This window comes from Sebastes fasciatus, chromosome 24 (genome assembly GCF_043250625.1).
Source record: "Sebastes fasciatus isolate fSebFas1 chromosome 24, fSebFas1.pri, whole genome shotgun sequence".
Lineage (NCBI taxonomy): Eukaryota > Metazoa > Chordata > Actinopteri > Perciformes > Sebastidae > Sebastes > Sebastes fasciatus.
In genome coordinates, this window is record NC_133818.1 from 12,121,952 (window position 1) to 12,135,453 (window position 13,502).

The window sequence follows — 13,502 nt, forward strand, 5'->3', positions numbered from 1 at the left end:
GGGGATGGTGCTTTGAAATCACTCTAACAACTGACTGTTAAACACTCGGGGACAAAGAGAAGACACAGCACTAATGTTTTGTTGACCTCATCTCATCACTTTTCAGTGCTGACTGTCTGTGGTTACGCAGATATTTACTCAATGCCACCGTAGAGCGACGTTAATGTATAGAGAAATGCAGCAAAGGACTAGGGGGAACATTCAAGTGCCCACATAATGACAATTTTACATTAAGCTCTGAGTAAATAGGCTTGTTGGTGCATCATAGAGTGCCTGGTAGCAGGGCAGAGTTTTCACTTAACTCTTTATATGCTTTGTCCCAACTCTTTCCACTTATACAGCACTCTAAACAACAACATCATGGCTCAGAGAACACTCTCAGACTAGAGAAAATTGGTTTCATTTAGGAGATATTACAAAAAGGTTAAAAAATGATTCTGTTTGGTGTGTGTTTGCTTGATTGGCAGGCGTCCCAGGCCTCCGATCCTTTGCCCAAACTAGTGCAGTGCCCATTCGGTACATACAAACACAGACAGACAGACAGAGATTCATCCTTTATAATTAGATGACGCTGCTACAGCGCCACCTAATGACCGCATGGCACCAAATTTGTCATGGTCACTCAGACATCCTATCTACACATGTCCACCAAATGTGGTCCCAATAGCACAAAGCGTTCAGGAGATATGACATTTTTTGTGATATAAGCCCTGCCCACAGCATTTGAGCTAACTTTGAGGGTCAGCTATAGCAAAACTGTCTGGGACATTAACAATACAAAAAAAGTAACTTTTTCTTGTTTGCTCCAGAGATGTTCTGTACCAAATTTGGTGACGACTGCTCAAAATTTGAAGGAGGAGCAGCGAAAAACAGATTTTGGACACAATTCAAAATGCATGAAAATCAATTTAGACGCAAATGGACGTGGCTTATATGGATAGATTCATCTGGACCCATAAAATCCAGAATTTTTGTTTTGTTTCTGAGACTCATAAGTTACTGGCCAAAATGTAAAGTTAATTGTTATAGCGCCAACATCTGGCCAAATTGCACCACATTCAACACTGCTCTCCCTTGGGTCCCCAGCAATACACCCGCCAAGTGTGAAGAAAATCGGATGAACGGTTCTCAAAATATGCGAAGGACATACAGACATTCAACAACAAGACAGTGACGCGTTTCCATTCAACCAATTTAAGGTTGTTTGGAGCTTAACAAACTATAGCTTGGTTGGGTCAAAGTTCAAACAAGAGGAGAAAAACATCCCAGTAACAGATGTCTAAATTAGAACTTGCTTATAAATGGGCCACTTTCTACTGGCCCTTTGGCTGGTCTATAGTGGTGTACTGTTCCTTTAATCAAGGCCTGGTGAAGCGCCCTTGAGCAAGACAGAATAACGACCAGCTGCAGACTGCCTGTAAAATGCCTTCTCCTTTCAGTTCATATGACCAAAAAAATCTTAATCTTAAAAAGTTATCAGGTCATAAACTACAGAAAGTAATGGAACTACAGTATTTGTATAAGTGCCTACAAATGTGCATATTCATAACTACAAATTCCATCTGTCAGCTTTTTTAAAAGGACTATTTTGGTTGAGATTACAGTAAGGACTTGGTCACTGTATACTGTATACACAGCTGACCTCATATTAGGGCTGCATTACTATAATTATTGACTCAATGAGTTTGTCACTTGGCTGATTAATCATTAAATATAAAAAGGATGACAAGGGCCCATCACAATTTAACAAAGTTAAATTACAAGTTTTCAAATTACAATGGTAGGGAATACTGTTAATTAGAAAGTTGTGGCCAAGCAAATGTTTGATATTCCTCACTTGAAAAAGTAGGGAATTGTCAACTAATTATTTGCTGCTGATTGATTTATCAATTAATGGACCAGTCATACAAACAATACCAATTGCTTTTTGTAAATGTAACTGTAATGTACCCTTTTGTACATGTAATTTGCTGTGAGGCTTCCTCTAAAACACATAAACAACACAATCACAGCATCTTACAGTTCCAAGCTCAGAGATGACAAATGGATATGATGGGTAGTTTGGCATATATAACTTGACAGTCATCTGACTTCAACAATTGGCCTTGTGGGGCCCGCTGTTGCCCTCTAAACACTGTGGCCAACTTTTCGATGCAATGTCAATATGCCAATAATGTCAACAATGTCCACTTCCTGTTGTAATGCCAATGTCAATCTCTGTCCTGCCCTCATCTACAGCAGAGGGGAAAATCTGGTGGAGACCAAAGCAAACTATCTGGTTTGGTCAAATCTAAATGTGTCCTGTACCCTCTGGAGAGCATGACTAAGAGAATCAAAAGAGCCGCTGGTGAATTAAAACTGAATCTCACTCTTAATTATATCAGCCCTGCACCCTGTTGATGAACACAGCAAGGGACTTGAAACAGTAAGGTTTCCCAGCCCTGATCTTTGAAGTTATCTACACACAAAATCCAACTTAAGAAGATGGACATGTTGCCGGTGAGTGCACCAAGTGTGACGTTGGACATCATTAACAGCTCACCTGAATGAAAAAGTTGGAATAAACATTTTAAAGTCAGGAAGCTCTGCTTAACACAGCATCACATTTAGTCTTCGATCTCTTGAGAAGAAGATGTTTGTGTCCACACAGTTTGACTGAAATGTCTGCAGCCACTATAGAAAAACACACTCCTCCTGCTCCACGGTTGCCGAATATCCACAGTGGAAGTCTAAATAAGGCCATGTGCTGTTTAATCATGCAGGTTACTGGAGCCTGAACGGGACTGCAGACTGCATTAGACTTGATTTTCTGCAGCATCTCTGCCACGCACACGCACGCACTGACACTGTAGTCAGTTTCTGTGCTAATAAGTTATCACCCCCCCCTTTCCCCCATCCTCTCTCAGTCTTCCCCCAATCACACCCCCCCCCCCTCCCATCCCTGTAGTGCACTCACTTGCTGCACAACTGCGATTGCAGAGAAACACCAGCAAGCAGTCGAACAGTGCATTCTCGGGAGGGAATATACATACATACACACACACACACACACACACACACTCCTGCTGCACACGTACAGAAATAATAAAGACTTTCTCCATCACCCCCACACACGCACGTACACACGCAGAAAGAGAGAGAGAGGGGGAGACACACACACACACACACACACACACTACAAAACTCACCAGTTGGGTTCTTGTTTTTCTTGAGGCTCTTGCCACAAAGACACTGCAGCATATGCGATCCTTTGCTGGAAATGTTGTTCCAAATAAACCGCATGGATTTGGCCGAGGAGGTGGAGGAAGAGGAGGAGGAGGAGGTGGGGGACGAGAGGCGCTCCGGATGCGGCAGCCTAAAATTCACCCACCGCATGGGGGCTGATCCGCCCCCCTGTTTGCATGCCAGCAGAGCCGGCCAGCTGTTGGGCTCAGTTCGGCGGTGCTTCGGCCAACCGATCTGCACCATAGACAAGAAGAAGAGCAGGAACTCGTCGCCAGGTTCCTCCACAAGCGCGGAGACCAGCAGCCGCACGTATTCCGCGTCGACGTCGCACAGGAAAAGAGCAACCGCTGCTGCGGCGCTTTTCTCCGCCTCTGGCTGCCCCAGCGGCCAGTGGTCCTCAGCGGCGGAGGAGGAGGATGAGGAGGAGGAGAGTTGGTCGCTGCTGCTGCTGCTGCCGCCGCCCGGCCGCCGCGCCGGCGTCAAAAGCCCCCGAAAAGCGCTCCTCTTCAAATGGCGTCGTCTGCCGCGCGGCGCGTCGGGGAGAGGAGGAGCGGCAGCGGCGGACAGGCATGCGGCTGCGGCGGCGCTAGCGTGGAGTCGGCGGTACGCGGCAGCTGAAGGCTTCTGCACAAAAAACCATTGCATATTAGTGGGGAATCGCAGGGGGTCGATGCGTCCGTCCGGGAGGAGGAGGAGGAGGAGGAGGAGGAGAGGAGGAGGGGGTGCGGATACCGGGGGTCCGTCAGCAACTCGGTGGCATCCCTGTACCAGCAGACAAGTACTGCAGCAGGGGGGCTCCTTTCCAAACACACACACACACACTCAGTCAGACACACTGTACACACAGATGCAGACTCTCCAGCAGCAGCAGCAGCTGGTCCTCTGGTCCTCTGGTCTCTGGTCCTCTGGTCAGTGTGCAGGTGAATCACTGCAGGTGAATCTCTGCACGCTCCCACTCTGTGTTTTTTCCTCTTTAAAAAAAGTCCTTATGAATATTTCATCCGCGTTTCGGCCTCCACTTCTCAATAATCCATAAGCTCCATCCAATGCGCCAAGATACTGCTGTCTGTCTGTCTCCTCTTCCTCTCCTCCTCTCCTCCTCCTCCTCTTCCTCTTCCTCACCTTGCTGATGAAAAGAGAAGCTGCTGGACTGTGGTGCTGCTGTCTCTACTACTCCAGAAACTAGAGATGGAGAAGAAGTGGAAGAAGAAGAAGACCGGGTCCGGCTCGTGGTCCTCCTCTCGCGCTCCTCCGGTGCTTCAGCGTCTTCTTCAGCAGCGCTCGAGACGACCGACGGGCCGGTGGGGCGCGAGGAGGTGCACTGACTATCTATACCCAACCAGCGACAAAGAGGCAGCAATTCAACCAAACACCTGTTCCGGTTGGCTCCTTCAAAACAAAAGACTAAACCAGCACAGTTTTAATTGAGCACACTAGAACTGCTTCTCTCTTTTTCCTATAGCCTATTTTCTTACAATATGTCCTTTATAGCATAGTATGCATTTTCTTACAATATTTGACTTAATTTATATATAAAAAGGCAATATAGCAAAGAATTGTTCATTATAGAATCATATAAGCAGTGACTTAGCATGGAGATACAATAGGTTACTAAAGCTAGTTAGTTCGTTATTTATATTTATTTACTTATATTTAGCACCCAAAAATATAACTACTGCATAAATATAAGTGGAAAAGGACATTAAAGAGGGACACAAATACCCCACACCTCACCTCCATACCATTATTGACACACAGCACACCTGAATTGAATGGACTGTAATGCTATGCAATATGCTGCCTTCCACTGTTTAATTGTCTGAAATATATTAATTATTTATTTTTTATAATATCTTTGAGTTACAAGTTCTTTTAACCTGGTCATGGAGTATATATACTGTATATTTGTATTCTGGGGGTATTGTTCCTATGCAGAGGATAGTTTAGTTTATTTATTGACTACACTGAGGGCGTTTTATATATAAAAAAATTATTTATTTATTCTGTTGAGTTGAATGTGCTACTTATTTTGTACTATAATACATTCTGCCTGTTATACCTTTTTTCTTTTCTTAAAGCTGACTCGGTGTAAACTGCTCAGAATTCCAATATACTTAGGTGCAAATGGCAAATAAAACTCTTGAATCTTGAAATATAAGTGCCACTTGACATAGAAATATTGCACAATTTTTGCAGTAGGCCTATGTACGACTTTCTTGTCTGTACATGCAAAACAATTTACACTTTGTTTATTCGCACAACCTAGAGCTGTGTCTATTGCCCAAGCTCTTTTCCTTTGAAAATGAGCACAGTCTGGTTTGCCTTGGACTTTTGTTCTGAAGGATAGCGTGACTTCCGGTTTGCCTGTGCAGCTTGATGCAGCACTACAGAGAGGAGCTGCTTGCAGTTACGCAGACACGTGGTTCCCATACCGTCAGGATCTGAACTGACTGGATAGAAACCGTAACCAGCAGGATTTTGGGGAGGTGGTAATCTGGGTACGAGATCACCACATAGCCTTGTCTTTCTTTACCACTATAGCACGCGTCCTTCTTTATATATCAGACAGGCGTTACGCCAAACTCTGCTCAGAAATCAGGCAGTTTAATGCCGCCTTTTCTATCTGCAAATGCACACACCTGTTGCACGACTCACTTCTAACACTGGGGTCTTCGAGGCAGATCGGCTTTCATGATATGATCCACGAAACAGCACTTAACCTCAAGGAAGTCTTTTTTTTAAATTGATTTGTTTCCTTTTTTATTAAATTATTAGAGTTGAAATTATGTTGAATTAAGTGCTGCTTGGTGTATTTCATATAAAAGACCACAAAGAGATGATCTCAGTTATAGACTGCCTGCATCCATGGCGGGTTGAAAATGCTGCAGTGGTTTCAGAGGGAGCTGTCCATAGTGCTGAATCCACATTGGATGCTCAAACTCACAACACACACACGCCAGAAACCTCACCAGTGGACAGCTGCTGAGCATGCATGTGAGGTGTCTGGACCGTAATAACAGTGTCAGTGACATTTCAAACCGATTACAATAACACTACCATAACGAAAAGCAATTTGGGACTTCATTTTTTTTGCAGAAATAAATCACCAAAGTCACAACTCACTGTATTTTTTTGTGTGTCAACATTTTATAAAGAGAAATAATTAAATGAATGATTGAAATACTGATGTTGATGTACTGGATGCACTATTATAGATCCCACATGCTTACGTACAGCTATAGGCTACATTTTTTTCCGGTGGAAAATGTCTTTGTCAAAAAGGAGAAAAGTGGAAACAGTGTCAGGCTTTCCAAGAAAAATGGACCAGTTCCTATTTCTTCACAGAGGTAAATGGGAAGCCAGTATGTTTGGCGTGTTTACTGCACCTTTCAGTGCTCAAAGAATATTATATTCAGCGCCACTATCAGACTCATCATGGCGGAAAATGCAAGAATTTGCCATGAAAAGTGAGTACAGAGAAGATAAATTAATTGTTGGAAGGTTTGAGGAATCAGCAGTCTGTTTTTTGAGTCGTAGCCGAGAGATCAACGAGACATCTCGGGCTGTTCATCATCTCTTTTATACATTTTTTATTAATTGTGAACGTTTTCAGAAAGGGAAAAAATGGAGGTGTTGTTATTTATAGGTAACTATTCAATGGTTTTACTGGTCCGGCCCATTTGACATCAAATTGGACTGTACGTGGCCAATAAACTAAAATGAGTTTGATACTCCTGCCTTAGAGCGTTTTCCTGATAAGCTTTTAAAGCACACCACCCATTCTCTAGACAGGTTTGTGGCTCTTTTGCCTGTGATTCAGTCAATTTCTAAAGCGGAACCCAAAAAGAGCCGTTTTACTGAGGAAAAGGAAACCACTTTCATGTATAAAGTGCCTTTGATGTTTGCAGTGTAATAAAATCCCCTCTCTGAGCTGACAGAAACAAAAGTGCGGACCTGAGAATTTAGGAAAAGAAAGAATTTATATTTGCAAGAGAAATGGTGATGAGCTGTAGTTACACATTATGTGTTTTTTTTCAAACTAAAACACCGTAAACATCCTGCACAATATGATAAACGAAAAAGTTGAACACACCAAACTGTATATACTTTATAATTGGTGTGACTCTAGCTTCTGTGAGGCAGCAGGGGACCCATTTATGAAGCCCTAAGCAGAATTTGATCCGTCTCCCAGCACCCCATCATAACCCCCCCAGAGTGTCCAAGTGCGTCAACTCTATGGCTTCACAACAGTCAAAGTCACCTATGTAAAAACCTAAGAGACAGGGAATATATAAACACATTATATGGCTTAATTAAAACCTTAAATATGCCACTGGTCTGACTGCTTTATGGCACAAAACAGAAAGAGATCAGATGCTGTTTCGTGAGTTGATGGAAAGATTGAAAGATTAATAGAAAAAAATGACTTCCAACATCATTCTCCTCAATAAAGATAAACATGATAAAGAGCGGGAGGCTTGATAAGCCATTACAGCCTCTATCAAAGAGGACTTTATGGGAAAGAGGTTTGAGAAATAACAACTCACAATGATCAGATCAAGCCGTCAGTTATTCTGACAATGGTATTATTGGATGTTTAAAATTGCTACACATCAATCTTTCACCTGGCACTAAACAGCCAAACACAGCAGTGTGAATTTTCAGTTGTCAGACAGGCACACAGTCAAATGAGTGAAACCCTGCAGTGGCACCAATGACCAATTACAGACAAACGCTGAACTTCCTGGAACAGATATCGCTCTCAGCTGCATTGCAGTATATCAGCAAATGAGTTCAGGATAATGGTCCTCACAAACAGCCATGTCTCCTGCTCATCTATATATTCCCACATAATCAGGACCACACATACATGAGAGATACACACACATAGTCATTACTGCAGGATGACTGACGCCTGGCAGATTTTTTTTTCTCATACTACTTTCTGTTCACGACTTGTATTGTGTTCTGAGGAGCTCAAGGCTACAGCATGGGATTGCTGCTGTCATCAAGGGGCAAAATAGCATCTGTGTGCACAGAGAGCTTCAACCAGCAAACAGCCACAGCTGCATGTGTGTGTTTGTCATACACAGCAAGCTGGAAAAGGAAGAAGGGAAAAGGGACAGGAGTGAGGGTGCATGAACACAGAGAAAGAAGGAGAAGAAGAAAAACAAGCGAAGTGGAGGACGAAAAGACTGAAATCTGAGAGCGACGCTTGCAGCCGATGGGAATTCATCAAATGCAAATGAACCAGAGAAGAGGTGACTTTTAATTACAACACTCAGAGAGATCATTTACATCAGAAAGACTCCACAGCTTCTCAACTCCTTATGAATCTGATTGCAAGGGTGTAGCTAGAAAGCTCATGGCCCCTGAGAGCACTTCTTGCTTTAATACAGCTTGTATTAAATATTTAAATGTAACCTGTTGCTTCTCTCCAGTTTTAAAGGATGTAGTTTTGAGTTGTATTAGAAGTCTGATTTATTTTTATGTCAAACAGGGCATATTTAACCTGTGAATAATAGCAGCAGCAGTTTCCCCATAGCCTCTCTATAAAATTGACCCTGGACAGTTTGGTCTAAGGTTGCAGAATATGAACAAGAAAAGCTTGTCTGCTTGTTTCTGGGTATTTAGAGATTTTAGCAACTTTGGGGAAGCATTCAACAATTAAAACAAATGCATTTTCAGGCTGCATATAGTAGTTTTTGGTGCAGTGTTTTCCCACCAGGATTCCTTATTTCTCTAATTGTATTCCTGGTAGCATGGAGAGGGCTTTGACACAATAGACCTTACAATAAACACTTACTTAAAATTTCCTTTCTTGAAAATAACTACATAATGTGCAAGGATAATATTTTACCCAAATAAATACTATTACTAAAGAAAATGGACTCAAGTACAAGTAAAAAGACTTGTGTACTCAGACAGAAGTTAAAAGTAGGTAAGTTAATATGTACTGTTATGTTCAAACTACAAATCCCTTCTCCATAGACAGACATTTGCAGCCTGTGCATACAACTGCTGATCAATTATTAATAGACAACCATCCTCCTCAGTGTAGCCGTGCAAGATTTAACCAGAAAAGAGGACAAAAGTCAAGACAAGGAAACAAAAATGTTAAAACATTATTAGGCTACATCAATAAAATAACCTGCCACTTTCATAGCAGGATGAAGCATCACCAAGGCAGCCAACACAGAGATGTAACTGTTAAAGACATTAGAAACTCAACAGCAGCTAATTTACAGACCATAAACACAAAAATAGAGCTGTGCAGTTTTTTTACACACGCGCACACAACGCTCAATTCTAGGCAACAGAAGTAAGTCAGGCAGTCAGTCAGTCAGTCAGTCAGTCAGTCAGTTAGTCAATTAGTCAGTTAGTCAGTTAGTTAGTCCTCTAGTCAGTCAGTCAGTCAGTCAGTCAGTCAGTCAGTCAGTCAGTCAGTCAGTCAGTTAGTCAGCTAGTCAGTCAGTCTGTCAGTCAGTCAGTTAGTCAGTAAATTAGTCCGTCAGTCAGTCAGTCAGTCAGTCAGTCAGTTAGTCCTCTAGTCAGTCAGTCAGTCAGTCAGTTAGTCCTCTAGTCAGTCAGTCAGTCAGTCAGTCAGTCAGTCAGTCAGTCAGTTAGTTAGTTAGTTAGTTATGTAACTAGTTAGTCAGTCAGTCAGTCAGTCAGTCAGTCAGTCAGTCAGTCAGTTAGTTAGTTAGTTAGTTAGTTATGTAACTAGTTAGTCAGTCAGTCAGTTAGTTAGTTAGTTAGCTAGTCAGTTATGTAGCTAGTTAGTTAGTTATGTAACTAGTTAGTCAGTCAGTCAGTTAGTTAGTTATTAGTTAGTTAGTTAGTTAGTTAGTTAGTTAGCTAGTTAGCTAGTTAGCTAGTCAGTTATGTAGCTAGTTAGCTAGTCAGTTATGTAGCTAGTTAGCTAGTTAGTTAGTTATGTAACTAGTTAGTCAGTCAGTTAGTTAGTTAGTTAGTTAGTTAGCTAGTTAGCTAGTCAGTTATGTAGCTAGTTAGTTAGTTAGTTAGTTAGTCAGTTATGTAGCTAGTTAGTTAGTTAGTTATGTAACTAGTTAGTCAGTCAGTTAGTTAGTTAGTTAGTTAGTTAGTTAGCTAGTTAGCTAGTCAGTTATGTAGCTAGTTAGTTAGTTAGTTAGTTAGTTAGTTAGTTAGTTAGCTAGTCAGTTATGTAGCTAGTTAGCTAGTCAGTTATGTAGCTAGTTAGCTAGTTAGTTAGTTAGTTAGTTATGTAACTAGTTAGTCAGTCAGTTAGTTAGTTAGTTAGTTAGTTAGCTAGTCAGTTATGTAGCTAGTTAGTTAGTTAGTTATGTAACTAGTTAGTCAGTCAGTTAGTTAGTTAGTTAGTTAGTTAGTTAGTTAGTTAGTTAGCTAGTCAGTTATGTAGCTAGTTAGTTAGTTAGTTATGTAACTAGTTAGTTAGTTAGTTAGTTAGTTAGTTAGTTAGTTAGTTAGTTAGTTAGTTATGTAACTAGTTAGTCAGTCAGTCAGTCAGTCAGTCAGTCAGTCAGTCAGTTAGTTAGTTAGCTAGTTAGCTAGTCAGTTATGTAGCTAGTTAGTTAGTTAGTTATGTAACTAGTTAGTCAGTCAGTTAGTTAGTTAGTTAGTTAGTTAGTTAGTTAGCTAGTTAGCTAGTCAGTTATGTAGCTAGTTAGTTAGTTAGTTAGTTATTTAGCTAGTTAGTTAGCTAGTCAGTTAGTTAGTTAGTTAGTTAGTTAGTTAGTTAGTTATGTAGCTAGTCAGTTATGTAGCTAGTTAGTTAGTTAGTTAGTTAGTTATGTAGCTAGTTAGCTAGTTAGTTAGTTAGTTAGTTAGTTATGTAACTAGTTAGTCAGTCAGTTAGTTAGTTAGTTAGTTAGTTAGTTAGTTAGTTAGTTAGTTAGTTATGTAACTAGTTAGTCAGTCAGTTAGTTAGTTAGTTAGTTAGTTAGCTAGTTAGCTAGTCAGTTATGTAGCTAGTTAGTTAGTTAGTTAGTTAGTTAGTTAGCTAGTCAGTTATGTAGCTAGTTAGTTAGTTAGTTAGTTATGTAACTAGTTAGTCAGTCAGTTAGTTAGTTAGTTAGTTAGTTAGTTAGTTAGTTAGTTAGTTAGCTAGTCAGTTATGTAGCTAGTTAGCTAGTCAGTTATGTAGCTAGTTAGCTAGTTAGTTAGTTATGTAACTAGTTAGTCAGTCAGTCAGTTAGTTAGTTAGTTAGTTAGTTAGTTAGTTAGTTAGTTAGCTAGTTAGCTAGTCAGTTATGTAGCTAGTTAGTTAGTTAGTTATGTAACTAGTTAGTCAGTCAGTTAGTTAGTTAGTTAGTTAGTTAGTTAGTTAGTTAGTTAGCTAGTTAGCTAGTCAGTTATGTAGCTAGTTAGTTAGTTAGTTATGTAACTAGTTAGTTAGTTAGTCAGTCAGTCAGTCAGTCAGTCAGTCAGTCAGTCAGTCAGTCAGTCAGTCAGTCAGTCAGTCAGTCAGTCAGTCAGTCAGTCAGTCAGTCAGTTAGTTAGCTAGTCAGTTATGTAGCTAGTTAGTTAGTTAGTTAGTTATGTAACTAGTTAGTCAGTCAGTTAGTTAGTTAGTTAGTTAGTTAGTTAGTTAGCTAGTCAGTTATGTAGCTAGTTAGCTAGTCAGTTATGTAGCTAGTTAGCTAGTTAGTTAGTTATGTAACTAGTTAGTCAGTCAGTCAGTTAGTTAGTTAGTTAGTTAGTTAGTTAGTTAGTTAGTTAGCTAGTTAGCTAGTCAGTTATGTAGCTAGTTAGTTAGTTAGTTATGTAACTAGTTAGTCAGTCAGTTAGTTAGTTAGTTAGTTAGTTAGTTAGTTAGTTAGTTAGCTAGTTAGCTAGTCAGTTATGTAGCTAGTTAGTTAGTTAGTTATGTAACTAGTTAGTTAGTTAGTTAGTTAGTTAGTTAGTTAGTTAGTTAGTTAGTTAGTTAGTTATGTAACTAGTTAGTCAGTCAGTCAGTCAGTCAGTCAGTTAGTTAGTTAGTTAGTTAGTTAGTTAGTTAGTTAGTTAGTTAGCTAGTCAGTTATGTAGCTAGTTAGTTAGTTAGTTATGTAACTAGTTAGTCAGTCAGTTAGTTAGTTAGTTAGTTAGTTAGTTAGCTAGTTAGCTAGTCAGTTATGTAGCTAGTTAGTTAGTTAGTTATTTAGCTAGTTAGTTAGCTAGTCAGTTAGTTAGTTAGTTAGTTAGTTAGTTAGTTAGTTAGTTATGTAGCTAGTCAGTTATGTAGCTAGTTAGTTAGTTAGTTAGTTAGTTAGTCAGTCAGTTATGTAGCTAGTCAGTTATGTAGCTAGTTAGTTAGTTAGTTAGTTAGTTAGTTAGTTAGTTAGTCAGTCAGTTAGTTAGTTAGTTAGTTAGTTAGTTATAGTTAGTTAGTCAGCGTACATCCATGAATACGTTTGTTGTTGTACTCACCTGTCTGAACGTCGTTCTGCGAGTCTGAAGCACCGATAAATCCTCCTCAGCCTCAGCTAGTCCCAGGTTCAACTTCTCTGCTCGTCCACTCAGCCTCATTTGTCCCAATATAACCAGTCCACTTAATGAAGTTCGGCTGTCACAACTGTGACGTTATTACTGTCACAAAAAAACAGCAAAAAAGCCTGGAAGTACCTAAACAGATACAGAAGTGTCCGCTGGAGGCTCCACCATGGAGCATATGAGCATTTAGTATTTTAGCTAGTAGCAGCATGCACCTGTTTTGACGCAACAACGTGAGTGTGTTTGATTTGCGTCACTTTGGCGTCATTTGCGTCAGCTAGCTAGGTGCGTTAAATCAGTTTTACCCTACCTACACCTATATACTATGTAGGCTATATTTTACACTTAATTTAAAGAAATTCAAATGTAAAACGTTTCATTAAACTGTCGTTGGTTTTATTTATTAATGTATTAATTTACTAATTTATTAATTTATTAATTTATTAATTTATTAATTTATATATTTAATTTTTTATTTTATTTATTACTCCTACCCAGGGAATGAATTAGCACCTGCCACCTGCCAGATGCAGAGTAAATATTGGCTGTGTGCAGGTACAAATTTCAGGTCACCTGCCACCATGGCAGGTTTATATTAAGAAATATTATTTTTAAAAAGCAACTCTAAAGCCTAAATTAAATATAGTCATGGATTAAGATTACATGAAGTATTCCAAAATTCTACGGTCTGGTACCACTGACTCAGTGTTCACAATTTTAAAGCGTTCTACCTAGATTTCAGAAGTGGCAGACAAAATAATTGAGTGGCCGGTAGAAATGTTCAGTGTCCTGAACCTACAGTG

General features: G+C 40.1%; 1 protein-coding gene across 2 annotated transcripts in view; it reads right to left on the reverse strand.

Moving 5' to 3' along the window:
- LOC141762796 (fibroblast growth factor 14-like) overlaps nt 1-12,934 on the reverse strand; it is a 62,426-nt gene extending 49,492 nt beyond the window's left edge. The window contains exon 1 of one of the 2 annotated variants that reach the window (XM_074626866.1): nt 12,637-12,934. Coding sequence is in view for 1 of the 2 variants with exons in the window: in XM_074626864.1 (XP_074482965.1) it covers nt 3,189-3,870 (682 nt within the window). In the remaining variant the exon portion in view is untranslated. Of the gene's footprint in view, nt 1-3,188; nt 4,577-12,636 lie in introns of those variants that run through there. The other variant, XM_074626864.1, reaches the window with a different exon arrangement.
- Nucleotides 12,935-13,502: the final 568 nt, after the last annotated feature.